The sequence below is a fragment of the Ornithorhynchus anatinus genome, chromosome 12, assembly GCF_004115215.2.
Source record: "Ornithorhynchus anatinus isolate Pmale09 chromosome 12, mOrnAna1.pri.v4, whole genome shotgun sequence".
NCBI classification, from domain to species: domain Eukaryota; kingdom Metazoa; phylum Chordata; class Mammalia; order Monotremata; family Ornithorhynchidae; genus Ornithorhynchus; species Ornithorhynchus anatinus.
The window spans coordinates 28988760-29012584 of NC_041739.1; the positions used below are offsets into that span (position 1 = coordinate 28988760).

The 23825-nt window shown below is 48.0% G+C and overlaps 1 protein-coding gene across 3 annotated transcripts in view; it reads right to left on the bottom strand.

Moving 5' to 3' along the window:
* Positions 1-23825, bottom strand: part of NOCT (nocturnin) — a 56543-nt gene that overhangs the window by 20176 nt on the left and 12542 nt on the right. The window contains exon 4 of one of the 3 annotated variants that reach the window (XM_039913720.1): positions 20530-20734. In XM_039913720.1, coding sequence (XP_039769654.1) covers positions 20530-20683 — 154 coding nt within the window. In that variant the 5' untranslated portion in view covers positions 20684-20734. Of the gene's footprint in view, positions 1-1959; positions 2485-3525; positions 3690-20529; positions 20735-23825 lie in introns of those variants that run through there. The other 2 variants (XM_039913721.1, XM_039913723.1) reach the window with 2 other exon arrangements.

Sequence of the window (23825 nt, forward strand, 5' to 3'; positions counted from 1 at the left end):
GCATGGAGTAGATACCAGTTAATCACGTCAGGTACAATCCCTTGTCCCACACGAGGTCACAGGCCTAAATAGGAGGGAGAACAGGTATTGAATTCCCCCATTTTTACAGTTGAGGAAACAGGCCCAGAGAAGTTAAGTAACTTGCCCAGGTCACACAGCAGGCAAGGGGGCAGATCGGGATTAGAACAAAGGTCCTCTGACTCCCAAGCCCGTGTCTTTTCCACTAAGTCATGCTGCTTCCTGACCACCAAAGGTGCCTCAATAACTTGACAGCCATATTTCATGCCTAGCAGCACGGCCTAGTGGATAAAGCATGGGCCTGGGAGTCACAATGACCTAGGTTCTAATCCCAGCTCCGCCACTTGTCTACTGTGTGACCTTGGGCAAGTCACTTAACTTCTCTGTTGCCTCATTTACCTCATCTGTAAAATGGGATTGAGACTGGGAGACCCATGTGGGACGGGGACTGCGTCCAACCTGATTACCTTGTATCTAACCCAGCTCTTGGACCAGGGTTTGTCACATAGTAACGGCCTAAATACCATTATTATTAGCCTCAAAATCCCCCACTACCCCAAACATTCCATGCTGGAAGACAGATATTTCAGGGGTATGGGTTAGGCCACAGGTCCTGTGGAATCCCTGGACCAGGCCAGTTCTAAGTCAAACCCAGCTATTTTTCACCATTTCATTCATTCATTCAACAGTATTTATTGAGTGCTTACTATGTGCAGAGCACTGTACTAAGTGCTTGGAACGTACACTTTGGTAATAGAGACAATCCCTGCCCAATGACGGGCTCGCAGTCTAAATGGGGGAGACAGCAAAGCAAAACAAAACAAGACATCATCAAGATAAATAGAATCAAGGGGATGTACAAAATAAATAGGGTAATATATACAAATGAGCACAGTGCTGAGGGGAGGGGAAGGGGAAGGAGGAAAGGTGGGGGGGGGAGGGGGAGCAGATGGAAAGGGGGGGCTCAGTCTGGAAAGGCCTCTTGGAGGAAGTGAGCTCTCAGTAGGGCAGGTAAGCTCTCAAAATTTCTCCTGCACCCCACCTCCCTGCAATTTCCCGGCTCTGCCACTTGTCAGCTGTGTGACTGAGGGCAAGTCACTTCACTTCTCTGTGCCCTCAGTTACCTCATGAGGATGAACTGTGAGCCTCACGTGGGACAACCTATAATAATGTTGGTATTTGTTAAGCGCTTACTATGTGCCGAGCACTGTTCTAAGCGCTGGGGTAGACATAGGGGAATCAGGTTGTCCCACGTGGGGCTCACAGTCCTTAATCCCCATTTTACAGATGAGGGAACTGAGGCACAGAGAAGTTAAGTGACTTGCCCACAGTCACCACAGCTGACAAGTGGCAGAGCTGGGATTCGAACTCATGAACCCTGACTCCAAAGCCCGCGCTCTTTCACTGAGCCACGCTGTTCTCAACCTGAATTACCCTGTATCTACCCCAGCGTTTAGAACAGTGTTCTGCACATAGTAAGTGCTTAACATATTACCAACATTATTATTATTATTCCGCCCAGCCCTGTGCTGCAGCACTGCTGGTCAGAGGTACTCGGGGCAAGATGAAAATGCCCATCCCAGTCTCTCTAGCTTTAATAGTACTGCGGCCTCTGGGCCAGGCCCTGGCACTGGCAGGACCCGGGACAAGTCAGGCTGCACTACAAATTATTGATAATGCCTGTCTCTGGCCCAGGGATTAAAAAACACAGGGTAAGCAGGGCTACCACTTCATGAATCAGCACTCTGATCCAGCAGCCTCCCTTTGATATCGCAAGAAAAAATGTCACAATTTCTCCAGACCTGGGTGGTTACCCATGCTACTGACCCAGGGCTATATAGGCTGCTAGCGAGGAAAGGAAATCTAAGTCTAACCAAGACATCTGACTAATACACTCATCACAGCCTCCCTCAAAAGAACACAAAGTTGAACTCCACTTACAGCTTTCTGCAGTCCTGATTTTTACAACGGCCACACCATCCAGGTCTGAGAAAAGGGTCAAACCTCTCTTCCCTGATTCTCCAAAAATCTATACTCCAAGAGTAAGAGGTTGCGGCATCAGATCTTCGGCTGTGAATTACCACTTTAGTTCTCCACTCATTTAGCCCAATCATTTTTCACTGTCCTTGAGAATTGTCCTGAGAATGCTTCTCAGTAAGTAAGAAGTAACCAAGAATTCCATACACTTTCTACCCATTCTCCATCTCAACTCTCCACTTCAGCATGACCACAGAATTCAGATTCCTGAGGATTCTAGCCCCGGTAGGTAACACCTGATTTAAAATGAGGTTCAGGTGGAAATTTAACAGGCAGTTCCACCGAGCTCACTTTCTGTCCAACGATTTCACCTGTGCTAAAATCTGTTCCAGAGAGTTCTAGATCTCCCACACCTGGGGTCAATGTATTTATTGAGTGCTTACTGGGTGGCAGAATTCTGTACAAAGCCCTTGGGAGACTATGCTATAAACGGAGTTGGTAGACATACTCTCTGTCAACAAGTTTACTCAATTCCGCTCTTGCGAATTTTTAATCCAGAAGTTTGGAATAAACCGGAACGCAGTCCGCAGACTCAACGGCTATAGACGCAAAAGAAAAGTAACCCGCCAACGAGGAAGAGAAAGCCGGTCACAGCTACAGTTATGATAATTACCGTACCGTGGAAACTCTAGCAAGCCATCAGGTTAAAGGGCAGTGGAGCTCTCAAAGTGGAAAGTTTCGAAGGAAAGGATCTTAGGCCGGGGCCTTACGCACCATTTCATTTTGGTTCTATCTTTTGCATTAATGGCACCTTTGGGCATGCCTCGGAAAATCACACCACTAGATTCGTTGTGATGAAAGTGTGGGAATTAAAATGGCCTCGGCGGAAAATGAAATTGGAAGTTTATGGCAGGCAGGGCGGTGGTGAAACCACCCCGCTGCCCAAGAACCCGAGGGTTGGGGACTGAACGCTCCTGTTCTTTACCGGATCCCCGTTGTGATTTTATTCCTATTTCAAGTCCACCGCCCCATTCCAGTCTGTAAACTCGTGAGGGGCAGGGCCCGTGGGTGCTGGTTCTGCTGGCCCTTTCGAGCGCTCACTACAGTGCTCGCCCTAGAAGAGCGTTCCATAAATAGGACCGATAGGTGGAAGGGCCAAGCGTGAGGAGGAAAAGGAGGGTTTGGCGGTGGAGTCCAGGCCGGGCACGTGGGGGGGGGCTTCTTATTCGTTCGGCCGCCTCTACCATTCATCCATTCATATTTACTGAGTGCTGTGTGCAGAGCACTGTACTAAGCGCTTGGAACATTCCCTGGGGAGGCCCGTCCCACCGATAGAACCTTCCAGCAGCGAAAGGCTCGATGCCCTCACCTGGGGGGAGGGGAGCCCCAGCGCCCACTAGGTGAGCAGGGATCAGGTCGGTGTGCCCTCCAGGTGAGCAGGGGGGGCGGAGCGGGGGGCTCTCACCTGGTGGAGAGGGAACGCGCGCGTCCACCAGGTGAGTTGGGGCTGGATGGGGGGGGGTCACTCACCTGGTGGGGGGGAGCCCATGCGTCTACTAGGTGAGCAGAGAACTGGGGGGGTCACTCATGTGGTTGAGAGGGAACCCACGCGTCCACCAGGTGAGTAGGAACCGGAGGTGGGGGTGGTCACTCACCTGGTGTGGGGGGAGCCCAGGCGTCCACCAGGTGAGGACGGGCAGGAGGTGTGGGGGGGTGGGGTCACTCACCTGGTGGTGGGGGGGAGGGAGCCCACGCGTCCACCAGGTGAGCAGGGGCCTGAGGGTGGTGTGGGGGGAATCACTCACCTGGTGGAGAGGGAGCCCACGCGTCCACCGGGTGAGTAGGGGCCGAAGGTGGGGGGTGGGGGGGGGTCACTCACCTGGTGGAGGGGGGAGCCCACGCGTCCACCAGGTGAGTTGGGGCTGGGGAGGGGGGTGTCACCTGGTGGTAGGGGGCAAGCGTCCACCAGGTGAGGAGGGGCCGCAGGTGGGGGGGGGGGTTCACTCACCTGGTGGAGGGGGGAGCCCACGCGTCCACCAGGTGAGTTGGGGCTGGGAGGGGGGTGTCACTCCCCTGGTGGGGGGGGGGGGCAAGCCGTCCACCAGGTGAGGAGGGGCAGGGGGTGTGGGGGGGGTCACTCACGTGATGGGGGGGAGGGAGCCCACGTGCCCTCCAGGTGAGCAGGGAGAGGAGGTGGGGGGGGGGGTCACTCACCTGGTGGGGGGGAGGGAGCCCACGCGCCCTCCAGGTGAGTAGGGAGAGGAGGTGGGGGGGGTCACTCACCTGGTGGGGGGAGGGAGGGAGCCCACGGGTCCACCAGGTGAGCAGGGGCCGGAGGTCGGGATGGAGCCCGCGCGCCCTCCAGGTGAGCAGGGTCCGGGGGTGTGTGTGTGGGGGGGGGAGGTGAGTCACCTGGTGGGGAGCCCCCGGGCCCTCCCCGTCCTGCTCCTCGGGGGCGTCCAGGTGGGCAGGGTCCGGCGGAGAAGGCGGCCGCGACCGGGACAAGCAGCGGGGCTGCAGGAGCTGCAGGGGCCCGGCCGGCCCAACCCGCGGCCGCTACCACGCGTCGGAGGGGGGGGGGTTTGGGGGGGGCGCCCCCCCGACCGGGGCCCGGCCCGCAGTCCGGCCCGCCTCCCGGGCCCGGGAACCGGGGTCCGCACAGCCCCCGACCCTGGCTTCCACCGAGCCCCGTCGGCGACAGCAGAACGTGTCGCCGAGAGAGGCGCACCCTCCCGCTCCCCCCCCCCGGCGGCGGGAATGGGAGCGTCCGACGAGAAGGACTGTTCCACGGCTCGGCGGTGCAGCCGTCGGCATCGGGGGGGGGTTGGCCCGGGCGCCGCTGCTCGGGGCGTCGTCGTTTTCCTTCACTCCATCCCCTTTAGTGAGCGCTTACGCCGTGCACGGCGCTGTGCTAGGCGCTCGGGAGAGTACGCTCCGCCCAGAGGGACAGTCCCTGCCCACCACGGGCTCGCAGGCTGGGTCGGGGGAGACGGACGGCGGTGCAAATAAAGAGGCATCGCCATAAATACCTAAAATGACGGATTTGGAATAGTTATCATTATGGCATTTGTTGTTAAACGCTGTTCTTGGCGCTGGAATGATGATGATGGTATTTGTTAAGCGCTTACTATGGGCCAAGCACTGTTCTGATTGCTGGGGGACGGGTTACAGTAATAATAATCATCATCATCATCATGATATTTCATAAGCACTTACTAATAATAATAATGTTGGTATTTGTTAAGCGCTTACTATGTGCAGAGCACTGTTCTAAGCGCTGGGGTAGACACAGGGGAATCAGGTTGTCCCATGTGCCAAGCACTGTTCTAACTGCTGGGGCGGATACAATAATAATAATAATGTTGGTATTTGTTAAGCGCTTACTATGTGCCAAGCAGTGTTCTAATTGCTGGGGGGGGGGGGACGACAATAATAGTAATAATGTTGGTATTTGTTAAGCGCTTACTATGTGCCAAGCACTCTTCTAATTACTGGGGGGGGGGGGGTTACAGTAATAATAATGTTGATATTTCTTAAGCACTTACTATGTGACAAGCAATGCTCTAAGTGCTGGGGGAGATACAAGGTAATCAGGTTGTCCCATGTAGGGCTCACAGTCTTTAATCCCCATTTTACAGATGAGGGAACTGAGGCACAGAGAAGTTAGGTGACTTGCCCAAGGTCACACAGCTGATAAGCGGCAGAGCCCAGATTGGAACCCAACCCATGACCTCTGACTCCCCAGCCCAGGCTCTTTCCACTGAGCCACGCTGCTGGTAATCAGGTCGTCCCACATGGGGCTCAGTCTTAATCCCCATTTTACAGATGAGGGAACTGAGGCGCAGTGAAGGGACTTGCCCAAAGTCACACAGCTGACAAGTGGCAGAGCCGGAATTGGAACCCATGACCTCTGACTCCCAAGCCCGGGCTCTTTCCACTGAGCCCCGCTGCTTCTCTATACCTAAGTGCTGTGAGGTGGGAAGGGCAAAGGGAGCGAGTCGGGGCGACACAGAAGGGAGGGGAGATGAGGAACAGTGGGGCTTATTCTGGGAAGGCCTCTTGGAGGAGATGGGCCTTCAGTAAGGCTTTGAAGGAGGGGAGAGTAATTGGCAGATTCGAGGTGGGAGGGCATCCGAGTATGTGCCCAGAGATCTCTGAGCCTGCTGATGGGTGTTCATTATAGTCTGTGTGCCCGGGTATACTGGTGGGGGTGCAAAAAAAGTTTCGGAGTGGGTGGGTGTACTTTTGGGTCTTCATATCTAGGTGAAGCAGCATGGCGTAGTGGATAGAGCACAGGCCTGGAAGTCAGAATGTCCTGGGTTCTAATTCTCACTCCTCCACTTGCCTGCTTGTGTGACTTCAGGCAAGTCATTTAACTTCTCTGGGCCTCAGTTACCTCATCTGTAAAATGAGGATTGAGACTGGAAGCCCCACATGAGACAAGAAGCAAACCCAATTTGCTTGTATCCACCCTACTGTTTAGTACACTGCCTGGCACATAGTAAGGGCTTAACAAATACCATTATCATTATTATTATCATTATAAAATGAGTGTGCATAAAAGTCACTGGATGTGCAGGGATGTAATGTGTGGAGATGCTACCCGGTGTGCAGAAACGTCATCAAGTATATACAATTGTGTATGTATGAGGGCCACGTAGTATGAGCGTGTGTTGCCATTTATTCATGTAATTCATTCAGTCATATTTATTGAGCGCTTACTGTGTGCAGAGCACTGTACTAAGTGTTTGGGAGAGTACAGTACTATACTAAACAGACACCTTCCCTGCCCATGCCCATGACAAGCTTACGGTCTAGAGGGGAGACAGACATTAATATAAATGGTGCATGGGCATGAGAAAACGAGAGAAAAAGCAAAAAAAAAAGAAAAACAAGGATTCAACTAAAATAAGTGGCTCTGCACATCATATTCAATTAAAAATGGCTTTGAAATGGATAAGGCCAGTTTGGTGTCTGCTGCTATTGTGGTCTCAGGATATTATGTTCTCTGACTGCATCTGCCGTCTTTGCCAGCTATTTTGCAATGTGTGCTAAAGCGGACAGGGTGGGAGAGTGTGGTTACTTCAGCACAAACTGCCACCACTCCCCCAGAAACAACTCAAGCGTCTGTCCTGCCGTTGGGAAATAAGACTTTCCCCTCTTGTTCACCCAACCCTTGCTTTGTAGGGAAAACAGGCTGCCCCAGGAAGAGACAGTGGCACCATTCAACCACACCCTTGGGTGATGCTCACACCATTTTAGTCCGAGGCTTGCCCCAGATTTGACAGAGGGGCCGAGGCGTACTGCACGCTGCAGCCTCTTGTAGGAGATGCTGATCAGCTCTGTCAGATGTCCCTGGCCCCATCCTGCGTGGAGTCAATCGGGGCACAGTGGAAGATGGTGTAAAGTGGGGAGAACCAACCCCCAAAGCTCCTTGCCCTGTGTCAGACTGCAGTTGTCTGCAGAGTTAGTTTTCCTCAGTCAGAACCTTCTCTGCTGAAAGGACCAGTTGTGGTGGTAGGAGTAATAGAAGCATTTATTGAGTGGAAACTTGCAGCGGTGCACTGTACCGGCTGCTTGGGAAGAACAAAATAATCTATCAATGGGTGGTATTTATTGAGCACTTACTGTGGGCACAGCACTGTATTAAGAATTTGGGAGAATACAACGGAGTTGGTAGTCACATTCCCTGCCCACAAAGAGCTTAGTGTCTAGTGGGGTGGACTGACATTAGATGAAAATAAATACATAAATTATAAATATGTACAGATCCAAGTATATGGTGATGTGTAGGGGGAAAGAGGGCTTAATTGGGAAAGGCCTTTTGGAGGACATATGATTTTACTTGAAGGTGGGGAGAGTGGTGGTCTGTCATATATGGAGGGAGAGGAAGTTCCAGACCAGAGGGTGCACGTGGACAAGGGGTCAGCAGCGAGATAGATGAGATGGAGGTGCAGGGAGTATGTTGGCATTAGAGGAGCAAAGTGTATGGGGTGAGTTTTAGTAGGAAATCATCGAAGGAAGGTAGGAGGGAGTAAACTGAGTGAGTGCTTTAAAGCTGATGGTAAGGAGTTGTTTCTGTTTGATGCAGAGGTGGATGGGCAACCCCTGGAGGTTCTTGAGGAGGGGGTATGTGGACTGAATTTTTTTTTTGGAAAAATGATCCACGGAGCTGAGTTGCAGTATGGGCTGGAGTTGAGAGAGACACATCCCCTGCTCACAGAGATCTTACACACTAACAGGGTGACAAACATAAACATATTACAACTAGAGCGGTCAAAAATACAAAAAAAAAAACCCACCTGTATATACCTGAGTGCCAAAGAAGTGTATAAATAAATTCATAAGGAGGGCTCTTGGTCTGTTCTACTCTCCCTAACTTCCCAGGAAATAGTTCCAGTTGGTGCTCCTTGAATTTGCTGCCACCATATCCCATTACTTGATGGATCTGTAACTCCCAGAGGCACAGGAACCTTTCAGCTCCAGACCTGCACCCTTGGGTTCATTCAGCAGTCGTTTGGGGAAGAAAGTCGACTGCCTCCCCAGAGCAAAAGTGTGGGCTCCCCAAGGTACTGGGATCATACTAAAAAAAAAGTTATGACCTTTAATAAGCACTCAGCATGTTCTAAACCCTGGGGTAGAGCTGAGGTTACGAGATCAGACATAGTCCTTGTCCCATCTGGGGTTCACAATCTCTCTTATTACCATTGTATAGATGAGCAAACTGAGGCCCACTGAGGTTAACTGACTTGCTCAAAGTCACACAGCAAACCAGGGGCAGAGCTCGTACTCAAACTCAGGTCTCCTGACTCCTAATCCCATGCTCTTTCCAATAGACCACACTGCCTATTATGAAATGGGGTAAGAGTGAGGGTGCGCTATTGTGTGTCTCTATCTGTTGCTGAATTGTACATTCCAAGCGCTTAGTACAGTGCTCTGCACATAGTAAGCACTCAATAAATACTACCGAATGAATGAATGAATGGGTGAATAAAAGTTACCATTTTTGAGTTTTCACTATTGTGGGTATAAAAAGGGTTGGAGTATATATAAATCACTAGTGTGTATAACACAGGCCGTATTGTCTGTGAATCACTGTGTATAAATTACCGAGTGCATTGAGGTTGCTGGGGATTGTGGCTGAAAGATGTTAAAATGTGGCAGCTAACTGAAGTAGTTAATTCTGCCGTTAAATGCTCTACGGAGCTGGAGCAATAGCTGATGTCCTTGTTCCATGTAGGTTGAATCCCCTTTGGATGGAACTGACTCTCAAATTTCGTATTTCCTTAAGTCATTTAAGCAGCATATTCTAGTGGGAAGAGCACTGACCTGGAAGTCACAGGAGACGGATTCTAACCCTGGCTCCGCTGCTTGTCTGCTGTGGGACCTTGGACGAGTCACTTCATTTCTGGGCCTCAGTTTCCTCATCTGTACAATGGACTTTAAATCGTACTCTCTTCTACTTAGACTGTGAGTCCCCCTGTGGGACAAGGGAATGTGTCCAACCGAATTGTCTTGTATATACCCCAGCTTTTAATACGGTGAGTGCTTGGTAAATAATAAGCTATTAACAAGTACCATAATTATTAGTAGCAGTAACAGCCATCCAAGGATGCTTTCACTCCAGAGGTGGAATATGCTTGGAAACCAACTGATCTTCCTAACATGCCCTTATCTGAAGTAAACTGTACTTCATATGGGGCAGGCCATATCTTGCACTTCTTGAAACAAATTATGAGGTGCTGTGGATAATGTTATGGTTTCGATAAAATATAATATGATGCAATCCATTATCTACTTCTAATAAGCTAAGGTATTTTGCTTCCCAAATTCCACTGTGACCTCTGGTGTGTTGTGATAGATAACTCAAATTCACCCAACCACTTTTGATTATTAGCTTTTAGGCTAGATCTGCAATGCAGGCATTGAAAACACCTGGGGGGTTTTGTGGTGGTGTTTCTGTTTGGGTTCGTGTAAAGTTGTGTACACTAGTCATAATGACTATAAATATTTGTCAGTACCAATACTGCATTTTGTTTTTTTGTTTGGGTTAGTGTAGAGTTGTGTACACCAGTCAAAATGATTGTTGATACTTGTCGATATCAGTTCTGCATTAGCTGCCAGGCTACACTGCGCTTGGGGAGAAATTCTTTGAGTCAGGTTTACACTCCTTTCAATCCATATATGGAGAGGTGTAGAGCCTTGCCAACTCCCCAGGGCCATCAGTTGGCTGCATCGGGTCACCAGCCTCAATGAGTGACTGAGAACCAGCTCCAGATAATGGTGTCCCTCGTTTCAGTGGAACTTGGGAAGTAGAGGTTTTCTGGAGCCAACTCAGCTCTTCCCGGGTGTCCTCAAAATGAAGGAAGAAAAGTCCAACACAAGTAGTTAGTTTGCCCCGTGGCTGATTTGCTTTCATCTGCCAGGGATCTAACCCCTCAAAACAGTTGTATACTATTTCAGCAGGTCGTCATGCCTCCATTGAAAGGTGGTGGAGTTTGTGTAGCCAAGTTGGAGGCTGTTTCTGGCAATCAAATAGAACTCCCATCATCAAAGGCTATGTCTTGGTCCTTTAAAGCAAGAAGATGCTTATTGCACCAGGCACCTGAAGTTTAGGTCAACTCTGAGGCTCCCTAATACTATCTGCATCTAACCCAAGAGCTGAACATAGTGGACTTCACAGAGGGGAGCACTAGGTCTCATCTTGAGATTCCAATTTTCATTAGGTGGATGACTTGGACATTATTTTGAATAGGACTATTGAACTTGGGCTCATTTAAAACTTTTATTGAACTACACTCTTAGATGAAGAGAAAGCTGGGGATTCAGTGTCAAGAAATCACCCCTTTGGTCAAGAGAAAAATGGCTGTACGTAATGCTACGGTGTTATCTGGGTCACACTTCTTAAAGATTAGGTTCATAAGCCAAGTTCTAGCTAGGCAGGACCTCCTGACTGCACTGGTCTGTACTGAATTTAGTTGTTAGTTCAAAACAGTGGATAGTCTTTTCGTGCTTACTGTTCTAGTAAGCACAACCATGTGCCAAAACCATGATCTCTGCTGTGGGTGTAGCAGGGCATTAGATGTCAATCACGTACGTATAACAGGAGGAAGAACAAGGATGTATTGGTTAGTAACATCAGTACATTGGGGTGAAGTGACCGAATGAATAATTAAATATGTGTATTCGTTAATGCTGAAGGTGGATGGCGAGAGCACGGTCTTGGGAGTCAGAGGATGTGGGTTCTAATCCCTGCTCTGCCATTTGTCTGCTTTGTGATTTTAGGCAAGTCACTTAACTTTTGTGCCTCAGTTACCTCATTTGTAAAATGGGGATCAAGACTGTGAGCCCCATGTGGGACTGTGTCAAACTGACTGTCTTATATCTATCCCAGTACTTAGAACAGTGCTTGGCACATAGTAAGTGCTTAACAAATACCATTATTATTATTACTATTACGTCTAAGTCACTGTGTTGAAGTGTGTAACCTTAAAAATGCATCCATGTGGTGGAGAGTCTGATTGCAATTAATGATTAATTTATTTAAATAAATGTCTGTGTCTCCCTCTAGACCATATGCTTTATGTGGGCAGGAACGTGTCAACCAACTGTTGTACTTTCCCAAGTGCTTAGTATAGTGCTCTGCACACAGTAAGTGCTCACTAAATGCAACTGATTGATTGATGAATTTTAAATGGTTATTATTCTAAGAGTCAATGTAAAGCTTGCTGTTTATGAAACTGCACCCCAGCTGGGGGCTCTATGTACAATGTAGACAACTCACATCCGTGCCGCTTTGGATACAAGTTACCCAGATAATAAAAAAGGCTTGACATTATGTAGCGTCTACTTCTAATTTTTTATTGGGATTTCTGTGCAAGTGCTGGGAATTGGGCGAATTAAAGAATTGGGGTCTCAACATGAAATACGGCTAGAGCCATCTCATCAGAGATGAGCTATGGATGGTGGGGCAGGCAATCCTGTCAGGCTCGTCCAGTCTGTGGAATCTGGAATTCCACAGGTCCTGTAAATTCTTATTTATAACCTAGATCCACAGCAGTGAGGCAGCTGGCCTACCCAAAAGCGGGGAGAAATTCTGATTGTCCTGGATCCTCTTCCACATTAGAAAAAAATAATTTTATGCCTCATTAGCCTCTGCATTTGAATCCTTTCGTGCTTGTTCAGCAAGTATTTGGTATCACCGATACAAGCACAGACACCAGCCCACGTAAACACCCAAACACACACGCTGACTCTCCTTTTCAGTGGAATGAACAGGATTGCAAAAAAGAACTTCCTTTTTCTCTGGAGCAGTGACAGCTACCAGCCCCAAAGTGTTCCTCACTGGACCTTTCTGTGATGTTGATGATAATAATACTAGCGATAGTGTTAAGCACTTACTAAACTCTGGGGTAGACAGAAGATAATCAAGTCCCACATGGGGCCCACAGTCTATGTAGGAAGGAAAACAGGAATTGAATCCCCTCTTTGCTGATGAGGGAACTGAGGCACAGAAAGTGAAATGACTTGCTCAAAGTCCCACAGCAGATAAGTGGTGGCGCTGGGATTGCAGGACCAAGTTTGGACTTTTGTCCTACTGTAGTTTGAATTCCATTCAGACATTGGGCTAAGGGTTGCCCGAGTTCCCTTTTCCAATAGAAAAGGCCATGAAATCTTCCAGTGGTCAAATTACCTTGGAGCCTACCTGATATAAATTGAGAAAGCAGCATGGCTCAGTGGCAAGAGCCCGGGCTTGGGAGTCAGAGGTCGTGGGTTCTAATCCCGGCTCTGCCACTTGCCAGCTGGGTGACTTTGGGCAAGTCACTTAACTTCTCTGTGCTTCAGTGACCTCATCTGTAAAATGGGGATTAAAACCGTGAGCCCCACGTGGGACAACCTGATCACCTTGTATCCCCCAGTGCTCAGAACAGTGCTTTGCACATAGTAAGCGCTTAACAAATATTACCATTTATTTTTTTTTAATTTTGCTTTTTTATATGACCTTATCAATTTGGGTAATATCAAACCAGCTGACAATCTTGGCCTATTTCTGACTGAAAATTTGAAAAAAACATGACATAGCTGACTAAAGATTTAACTATGAGGCTCGGACATAAAGGCAAAATATGTATCTTGTTTTGTTTAAGAGCTGATAAAATGAGCTCAGACTCACAATTCCAGTCTCTCCTTACTCATCTAATAGCACTCCCAAGACTACAAAAGTTTTCCAGTCTTTTCTAAAGATTGTGCGTGATGCGACTACAGTTCTGTGGATGAAACTGTAACCTCTGAATAGAACATTAAAGGATGATTCAGGTACTAACCCATAAATTACGGGGAAGAGATTGGTGACAGAGAGTCAGGAGTAATTAATATCCCCAACTCTACCAGTAATGTGCTTGTGACCATGAGCCAATCTCTTAACTTCCCTGAGTTTCATTATGCCCCTCTGAAAAATGGGGATGGTAGTAATAGCTGCCTGTCTCCTCCTCCCCCAACCCGAAACACCTAGAATGATTAGGCTTATGAGCTCTTAAGCCCTGCTCTTCTCAAGCACTGCAGTTACGGGCGCCTAGAGGCCCAGAAGCTTGAAATGTGCTCCTCGAAAAACAGAAGTGACTTACTAGGGAGGCCAGGGTGGTGCAATCTCTGAACCTCAAAATGGAGAGATATGAGCCAACCCTCCCCTTCCGAATGCCCTCTGGGGGAGAGAAAATGCCTTCCCCATCTTAACAGTTGTAAATACGACAAGCGTGGCTTAATGGATAGAGCATGGGTCTCGGTGTCAGAAGGACCTGGGTTCTAATCCTGGCTCTACCACTTGTCTGCCATGTGACGTTAGGCAAGTCACTTCACGTCTCTTTGCCTCGGTTACCTCATCTGTAAAATGGGGTTTGAGATTGTGAGCGCCCTGTGACATAGTCCAACCTGATTAGATTGTATCTACCCCAGCACTTAGAACAGTGCTTGACGCATAGTAAGTGCTTAGCAAATACCATATTCATTATAATTATATATATTCAATCCATCACTAAATCCCGCCCGTCCCACCTTCCCGACATCGCTAAAATCCACCCTTTCCTCTCCATCCAAACTGCTACCACGTTAATACAATCTATCGTCCTATCCTGCCTGGATTACTGCATCAGCCTCCTTGATGATCTCCCAGCCTCCTGTCTCTCCCCACTCCAGTCTTGACTTCACTCTGCTGCCCGGATCATTTTTCTACAGAAACGTTTAGGACGTGTCACCCCGCCCCACAAAAACTCCAGTGGTTGCCCATCCACCTCCACATCAAACAAAAACTCCTCACAGTTGGATTTAAGGCATTCCATCACCTTGCCCCCTCCTACTTCCTCTCCTCTCTGGAGGGTCTCCCTACCGCTAACCCTACAGCTCTTACATTCATATCTTTCAATTATATATTACTAATTTATTCGTATTAATGTTTGTTTCATTACTCACCCAGTCCGCACCATTTGCTCCTCTAATGTTAACCTTCTCACTGTCCCTCGATCTCTCCCGTCTCACCACTGACCCCACATCCTGCCTCTGGCCTGGAACGCCCTTCCTCCTCAAATCTGACAATTACTCTCGCCCGCTTCAAAGCCTTACTGAAGGTACATCTCCTCCAAGAGACTTTCCCAGACTAAGCCCCACTTTTTCTCCTCTCCTACTCCCTTCTGCGTCACCCTGACTTGATCTCTTTGCTCTTCCACCCTCCCAGTCCCATAGCGCTTAGGTACATATCTATAATTTCACTTATTTGTATTGATGTCTGTCAGCCCCACTCTAGACTGTAAGCTCACTGTGGGCAGGGAATGTGACTGTTTATTATTGTATCGTACTCTCCCAAGCACTTAGTACAATGCTCTGCACAAAGTAAGCACTCAAGAAATACGACTGACTGAATGAATGAATAATTACTATTATTAAACTCCTCTCTAGATTGTAAACTCCTTATGGGCAGAGAACATGTCTACCAACTCTGTTGTATTGCACTCTCCCAAGCTCTCAGTACAGTGCTCGGCACACAGTAAGCGCTCAATAAATACGACTGACTGACTGACAGACTGACAGTATCTAACCTGTACACTGCCCCACCCCGCACGCTCCGCTCCTCTGCCGCCCACCTCCTCGCCGTCCCTCGGTCTCGCCTATCCCGCCGTCGACCCCTGGGTCACGTCCTCCCGTGGTCCCGGAACGCCCTCCCTCCTCACCTCCGCCAAACTGATTCTCTTTCCCTCTTCAAAACCTTACTTAAAAATCACCTCCTCCAAGAGGCCTTCCCAGACTGAGCTCCTCTTCCCCCTCTACTCCCTCTGCCATCCCCCCTTTACCTCTCCGCAGCTAAAGCCTCATTTTCCCCTTTTCCCTCTGCTCCTCCACCTCTCCCTTCCCATCCCCACAGCACTGTACTCGTCCGCTCAACTGTATATATTTTCGTTACCCTATTTATTTTGTTAATGAATTGTACATCGCCTTGATTCTATTTAGTTGCCATTGTTTTTACGAGATGTTTTTCCCCTTGACGCTGTTTAGTGCCATTGTTCTTGTCTGTCCGTCTCCCCCGATTAGACTGTAAGCCCGTCAAACGGCAGGGACCGTCTCTATCTGTTGCCAACTTGTTCATCCCAAGCGCTTAGTACAGTGCTCTGCACATAGTAAGCGCTCAATAAATACTATTGAATGAATGAATGAATACACTGGGCTCTGACAGGGTCGGGACATACTCCCCACTGCCTTTTTAGGCCTGTCAGTCTGCTGTGCAGAGCATCAATCAATCAACCAATCAATCATATTTATTGAACACTTAGGTGCACAGCACTGTACTATGCACTTAGAAGAGTACAGTACAACAGAATAACGAGTTTATTCTGCTGATAACGAGTTTACAGTCCAGAAGGGGAAACAGACATTAATATGAATAAATTAGTAATATATAATTGAAAGATATGAATGTAAGAGCTGTAGGGTTAGGGGTGGGGAGACTATCCAGAGAAAGAAAAGCTAATTTCCATTTCCAAATGGATTAGCTGGCCCCGAACAGTCCTCAGGGTTATGAGCATAGTATCACATGTTTACTCACATTTATAAAGCCAAAGATTTCCCAAATTATTTCTCAGCAGAATTACAGGAAAAAATATTTCCCCAAATTGAACCATTAAAGTATCAAGTAATTCAGGGCCGAACCCGCTTGAAATGAATAGTGACGCAAAGTGTTCCTATCAGGCTAGGCAAAATCTAGCAACTGTGACCCAACACATTCAGCTGCCCATGTAACCATAATACCAAACTAACTGCCCATCCTGAGACTAGTCTAACTGACATATATCCACCTTCAGGCTGAATGATGGCCAGTTGGATAATGTTAGGGAGGCAGAGAAACAGGGCAGCCCAGTCCAAAGATAAGACCCTGGTCTGGAAGTCCTAATCCCAGTTTTGGCAGCTCCTAGCTTTCAGCTTGACTTTGGGTACTCTGCCTCTTGGGGCTTCGGTTTCTAGTTCTTTACAAGAGGCATGATTAAGATTGACTGGTTCTGCCACTTGACTGGTGTGTGACCTTCAGCAAGTTATTGAACTTCTCTATGCCTCAGTTTCTTCATTTGTAAAACGGAGATTAAGACTCTGAGCCCCATATGCGACAGGGGCTGTGCCCAACCCGATTATCTTGTATCTACCCCAGTGCTTAGTACAGTGCCTGGCTTAGTAAGTGCTTAACAAATACCACTATTATTATAATTATTATTGACTACTGACTCCAAATTGAGATTTTTGAAGATTTTGACCACTCTTTAGTCTTGAAGGCAAGATGCTGAGTACAAGGACTAGACTGGGGTACTCAGATATTTAATTCCTGGAGCTGACATTTTGCCAGTCTAAGAGGACGTGATTTCTCCTATGGGTCAACGTGGGTGCTAGAGGGTGGGAAGGTGAGTCGGGGAAGGTGACAGAATCCCTCAAAACTGGGCCTCCCTCTGGGAATCCAGTTCCAAATATCCCACTGGCATGAAACAGGTGAGATGCTAAAGGACTGTGGTTAATCTGACCTTTTTCAAATGAAAAGCTTCTTATGGGCAGGAAACGTCTGCTAATTCTGTTGTACGCTCCCCACTGCTTAGTATGGTGTTCTGCACATAGTAAGCACTCAATAAATACCATTGATTGATTGATTGATGAAAAAGCTTAGCACCTTTTCTAAGCATTTTAGTGTTTTTTCTAACCTACCTATATCTCACACTCCACCGAGAGGCAACACCCTGGGAAATCCAGGATTAAACTCGTGGGAGGCCTAACCTGTTTTTGGACAACTGGCAGGTAAGAGTCCCAGGGCAAAGACTCCCCTGAACACTCCCCTGCCCAGGGCCAGATTCGGGCCCCTGAAACATCCGCTCCTTTCCCTGTAGCCTGGATTCTAGCCAGAGGAGATGTATTTTTAGTCGTCCCTCTGCTTGCTCGAATTTCAGGATCGCATGGGAAGTCTGCAGGTAAGGCCTCCAAGAGGCCTTACCTGATTTAGCCCTCTTTTCCCCGGCTCGTTCTCCCTTCTGTGTCGTTCTATACACTGGGATCTGTGACCTTTGGATATGTGATATTTGCCCCACCCCAACCCCACAGCACTTATGTACATATCTTTAAACTGTTATATTATTAATCACCTATTTATATCTACTTCCGTCTCCCCCTCGAGACTGTAAGTTTGTTAAGGCGGGAACGTGTCCACTAATTCTGTTGTTTTGTGCTCTACGAACTGCTTAATACAGTGCTCTGCACATAGTAAGAACTCAACAAATACCATTGTTTGACTGATTAAGGGTAAGGAGGACAGAGAGGGGATCTGAGCGGGGGAGGTAAAAGCAGAGGGGGTGGGACTGAGAACTGGAGAAGAGAAGGCTCCTGTGTGGCGACTGAAAAGCCTTTTCTTTTGTGTCCCTCTTCCCCTTGGGACACCTAAAGGCCCTCAGGAGCCTCAAAAGGAAGCGGGCTGGGTTGTAATTTGAGAAGAGCTAGGTGAGGTAGGAGGGGGCAAGATGAATGAACGCTTTAAAGCAGATGGGCCATCTCCTTTCAGGTGAGCAGTTTTGCAGATTCCGCCCTATTCCTACTAATTAGCCAGATGATGGTGACCTACCTCTGGGTTCTACTGCCAAATGGATTTTCCTGAGGCTTGCAAGAAGTGCAGGACAGAGCAAATCAGACACCCCCGCGGCCCCCTCCACCCCCCCCCCACCCCCACCCCCAGCCTGGGCTCTGGATAGGGGAGGGGCCTGGGAAATGTGATGGTATTTGAAAAGCACTTACTATCTGCCAGGCACTGTACTAAGTACTGTGGAAGATACAAAATAATCAGGTTGGACACAGTCCCTGTCTCACATGGAGCTCAGAGTCTTAATCCCCATTTTGCAGACGAGGTAACTGAGACCCAGAAAAGTAAAGTGACTTGCTGAAGGTCATACAGCAGATAAGTGGTGGAGCCGGAATTAGAACCAAGTCTTTCTGATTCCTAGGCCCATGCTCTACCCCATGCTGCTTCTTTGGTGGTGGTGGTGTTTCTAGAAGAGCCAGTGCTTTGCACATGTAAGCACTCAATAAATGTGATTGAATAAATGAATCCCGCCACCCACCCAAAGCTGCCTGTCCTGGTAGCAAGGGTCCCCGACCTCTTGGCCCATCAGCAGGGGGCTGCAATCTGTGGTTCAGTCAGCCTGCCAGAAGACCCTCGGCTTTATTCCTCTGAGGTCGGAGGGGGTCTGCCATCTGTCAGCCCTCCTGGAGGAGCCCAAACGTTTCCGGAGCTGGTTTCCGGGATTGCTAAGTGGTTAAAAATGGCAACCGGGGAGTTTGGGAAATGGAAACAGGAATTCCCCTGGGCGGAGCCGTGCTGGGGAGAAGCCTCCATCCAAGCTCTCAGGAACAGAAGTTAGGAGCCCACGCGGTGCATGAAAGGGCAGTTAGGAAGGCCTGCAATTAAGCCCTCATAGCCTCCCCATAGCACTTTGGAACTGCCCTTTATACCCTCTACTATTTAAGAACGTATTTATTCGCCTCCTTATCTTTCCATTCTTTTTTTCTCTGTCACTCCTTGTAAATTATTTAGTGTCTGTTTCTTCCGTTAGACTATAAACTCACCCAAGACAAGGATTGTGCCTTTTGCCTCTATTGTACTCTCCCGGTGCCTGGCACAGTGCTGTCTGCCCAATAGGTGCTCAGCAATACTACTGATCAACTGACTGATTAAATTAGAGAAGTATCATGGCCTAGTGGAAAGAGCACGGGCCTGGGAGTCAAAGGGCCTGGGTTCTAAACCCAGTTTGACCACTTTTCTGCTGTGTGATCTTGGGCTAGTCACTTCACTTCTCTGGACCTCGGTTTCCTCATCTGTAAAATGGGGACTCGATATCTGTTCTCCCTCCTACTCAGACTGTGAACCCCATGTGAGACAAGGATCGGGTCTGACCCGATTATCTTGTCTCTACCCAGCAGTTAGTATAGTGCTTGGTATATAGTAAGTGCTTAACAAATGTCATTAAAAACAAAACAAAAATTAGGAGTTAATTTTCAGACTCTCGAGGATATACATTCTAAAGGAAAAGCTGTGGCAGAAATAGTAACTCCTGACTCTGCTCCATTCTGCTCCTCAAGCTCCCCACCTGCCTCTTCCCTCCATTAATAATAATAATAAAAATAATGGCATTTGTTAAGCGCTTACTATGTACCAGGCACTGTTCTAAGCACTGGGGCGGATACAAGCCAATCAGGTTGGACACAGTCCCTGTCTCATGTGGGGTTCAGTCTCAATCTCCATTTTACAGATGAGGGCACTGAGGCCCAGAGATGTGAAGGGACTTGTCCAAGTGGTGGATCCGGGATTAGAACCCATGATCTTCTGACTCTCAGGATCATGTCTACCCCCATACCATGCTGCTTCCCCCTTTTCTTCTGATGTCCAAGAAGAGGAATCTGCTTTTGGAAGTGATTTTGTGCGAGAAAGTCATCTTGCAGCTCCCTGCTGGGATTGCCTATTCCTCCACTCTCTTTCTGGCTGCTGTTTTTGCACACTGTCTCCGAGCATCACTTTGGTTTGCAAGCTCTAGGCAAATCTGCCCGCAAGGCACCTGTGAGTGGGACGACTATCAGACGGACTAACTGCAGGCCATTTTCTGCCTGTGGGCGGCAGTCCGTCTATTTGTAGTTCATATCTCTGCAGCTTGTGCTGCAGGAAAAATCCATCTACCCCCAGCCCTGACTGCCTCTAGCCGTGCCAACCGACCACTTATCACAGTGCTCTGCACACAGTAAGCACTCAATAGATTCCATCGATTGATCGACTGTATCATGATGCTGACACGATTAAGGGGTGGAACTTGCAAAGTTGAAGACCTGTGAAGTTTTTCACTTGACACAGAATGCTCGCCGCACTGAAAAATGAGATCGGAAAGCTTTAGATGGCAGTCCATCAGCCCGAGATGAAACATGTTATTTGTTATCACATCCACTAAAACACTGACCTGCTCTTTATGCCCGAACACTTACCGGGAAAGAGGGATTTGGCTGCTGAAGACTGAGAGCAAATTTCTGAAAAATTGTAATCCATAAATCCCACCAACGACTGTGCTCCACAGCTTCCGGCTGTAGCTCGACCCGTCCCCGGAGGGCTATCGTCAGGGCAATCAGCCATGATTGCCATGAACGGCAATCAGCTCCAGAACCGGCTTCACTCCGTCCTCCAGGATGTGACCTATTGGGCAGGAAGCACATTAATGTAGAAATGCTGAAGGCTGTGCCAGGCACGGGGTAATGAATGAAACTCCAGGGGACAGTTTCCTTGGGTCATGTGGCTGGCTTTCACCCCCGCTGAGACCCGTACCCATGCCCACATGAAATACGGGTGTTTTCCTTTCTAATGATGTCTGCGGTGGATGGGACGGATGAATCTGAGAGGGACTTCTTGACTGGACCAGACCCTGAAACTGAGCGGAAGCAGCCGTTCTATAATCGCTGCTCAAAGGACGGCCATTGACCGATCAATCGATCAACCAATCTTAGTAGGGACTGTCTGTTTTTGTTGCCGAACTGTACTTTCCAAGTGCTTAGTAAAGTGCTCCCCTACAGGTCTGGAGTTGACTAGAACCAGCCAAATTCGAACTGTATGTGGCTCCTACCTCTCTTCCCTCTTCACCAAGCAATCCTATGATCACGGGCCTAGGAGTCAGAAGGACCTGAGTTCTAATCCTGGCTTTGCCACTTGTCTGCTGCGTGACCTTGGGCAAATCACTTAACTTCTCTGGGCCTTGGTTACCTCATCTGTAAAATGGGGATTGAGACTGTGAACCCCTTGTGGGCCAGGGACTATGTCCAACCTGATTATCTTGGATCTACCCCAGCGCTTAGGACAGTGTCTGGCACATAGTAAGTGCTTAACAAATACCATAAAAAAAGGAATTCAGGTTGGGGAGGTGGGGAGCAGGAAAGGAGGGAGGACCCCCAGCAGATGTTAAAGCACTGCCACCATGAGGTTGATTGATCTTAGTAGCTCATGGATTCCTGTTAGATTGCAAACTCCTTGAGGGCAATAAAACAAGAAAATATTAATAAACCGTAATAAAATAATAAAAATAAAATTATTAATAATAATAACATTTGCTTTTAAAAATGGTATTTGTTAGGGGTTCACTCTATGTCAAGCATTGCTCTAAGGGCTGGGGTGGATACAAGATAATCAGGTCTCACCAGGGGCTCTCAGTCTAAGTCAGGCAGGAGAACAGGTTTCGAATCTCCAATTTGCAGATGAGGGAACTGAGGCCCAGAGAAGCAAAGTGACTTGCCCACGGTCACACAGCAGATAAGTGGTGGAACTAGAATTAGATTCCTCTGGCTCTCAGGCCCAGGTTCTTTCCACTAGACCACACTCCTTCACCTTTACAGAAATTCGCCACCCAAGAACTTAGTTCAGGGATTGGCACCCAGTGGGGGCTCAGTACATCTGAATGACTGTTTGATTGACTGATCGACTGCTTTCCTGTAGCCAGATTATGTAGTTTTCCCCCTCTGGGGAAAGATCGGGGGACACTCCTTTGACACTCTACTAATTCCTTCTAACCTGCTATTAACTGCCACTGCTAGAAGGTCAGAGTGTTGGGAAGACAATGGGTGAGCTCAACAGCTCCACATGTCACTTTTAAGATCTTCATCCCCCTCCACCCCACTCCACTGCCTAAGTCCGACTGGCCAAAGTTTGGTGAGACACGGTCCCTGGTCTCCTCTAACATGGCAGAATCCCCCATTAAGAAAAACTCATGCTGGGTGCCATTCCATCACATCCAACACGATGAACACGTGACCGCGGCTTTCTCCTGATCCATCGTCTTGTTCCCCCCAGACACATGTGGTCAGAAAGTTTCCTAATTCTGCCGGGGCTCTCTACCCAAACAGGTCATGAGGACATGCGACTATAGCTGGTTAAAGGAGGGGACCACCAGGAACTTCTCTGTCACATTTCCCAGGACTCCCCAGGGAGTGGCGGCGGGACAGGCTGCATAGGTCCATGGAATAATAATTATTGTATTTGTTAAGTGCTTACTATGTGCTGAGCACTGTTCTAAGCACTGGGGTAGATACAGGATAATCAGATTGACCCATGAGGGGTTCACATTTTTTAATCCCCATTTTTACAGATGAGGTAACTGAGGCCCAGAGAAGTTAAGTGACTTTCCCGAGGTCACACAGCAGACAAGTGGCGGAGTCGGGATTAGAACTCACGACCTCGGACTCCCAAGCCCGTGCTCTTTCCACTAAGCCACGCTGCTTCTCGAACATGGCGGGTTGTCGACGATGCCAGCAAGCAAGAGGACGATACTGTGCCCCAGGACAGATCCAGTGCTGGAGATCCTGTACAATCTCGAAACTGTTCCGGAACCACTTTCGACCTCACCTCACGGTACAACCTCCCCCGTGACATCTATAACCTGATGATTCAGCCGGGATGATTTGCTACTTTAACCCAGGTAACAGCTACCCTTCGATACATACAACCTGGGGACACCTTGGAAATCCAGTGCATCGTTTCAAGATGCCAAAATAGATGGAGAAGTTATAGTCTCTCCATCACTGGGGAAAAATGTGGGGATTAAGAAATCTTGCATCATCAGTTTGAAAGGAAGCAGATGAATTTATTAAAATGGAAAAAGATCCTGATGGAAAGGAGAGTTCAAAGGTGAGAAGGGATGTCCAAAAGGAGATAGCAGCTACAAGTATTTTATGAAGAAAAGAAGGCTATTTAATGTAAAATGGACAGATTATCCTCTTAAATTAAAAAAAAATACTCCCCTAGTTTGCAGAACAAGTCTTTGAGTTTTGCAGCCTTCCTGCAAAGACTTCTAATGATACAACAACTCATTTAATTGATTTTATGATGCTATTATTATTATTTTGGCATTTGTTATGCGCTTACTATGTGTCAAGCCCTGTTGGGGTAGAATCAAGTTAAGCAGATTGGACACAGTCCCTGTTCCACATGTGGCTTACAGTCTAAGTAGGTGGGAGAACAAGCATTTAAATTTCATTTTAGAGATCAGGAAGCTGAGGCACAGAGACGTGAAGGAACTTGCTCAAAGGTCATGCAACAGTCAATTAGCAGAGCTGGGATTAAAACCCAGGTCTTCTGATTCTCTGGCCCATGCTCTTTCCACTAGGTCATGCTGCTTCCTTTTTCCTCAGTGTCTCTCTTCTAGGTGTCACCATATTAAAAAAAAAAAAACTAACATAAATGGTAGTTTTATTGAAAAATGGTCCCATTCTCAATTTACACCATGTTTTTTGTCAGTTTCTTA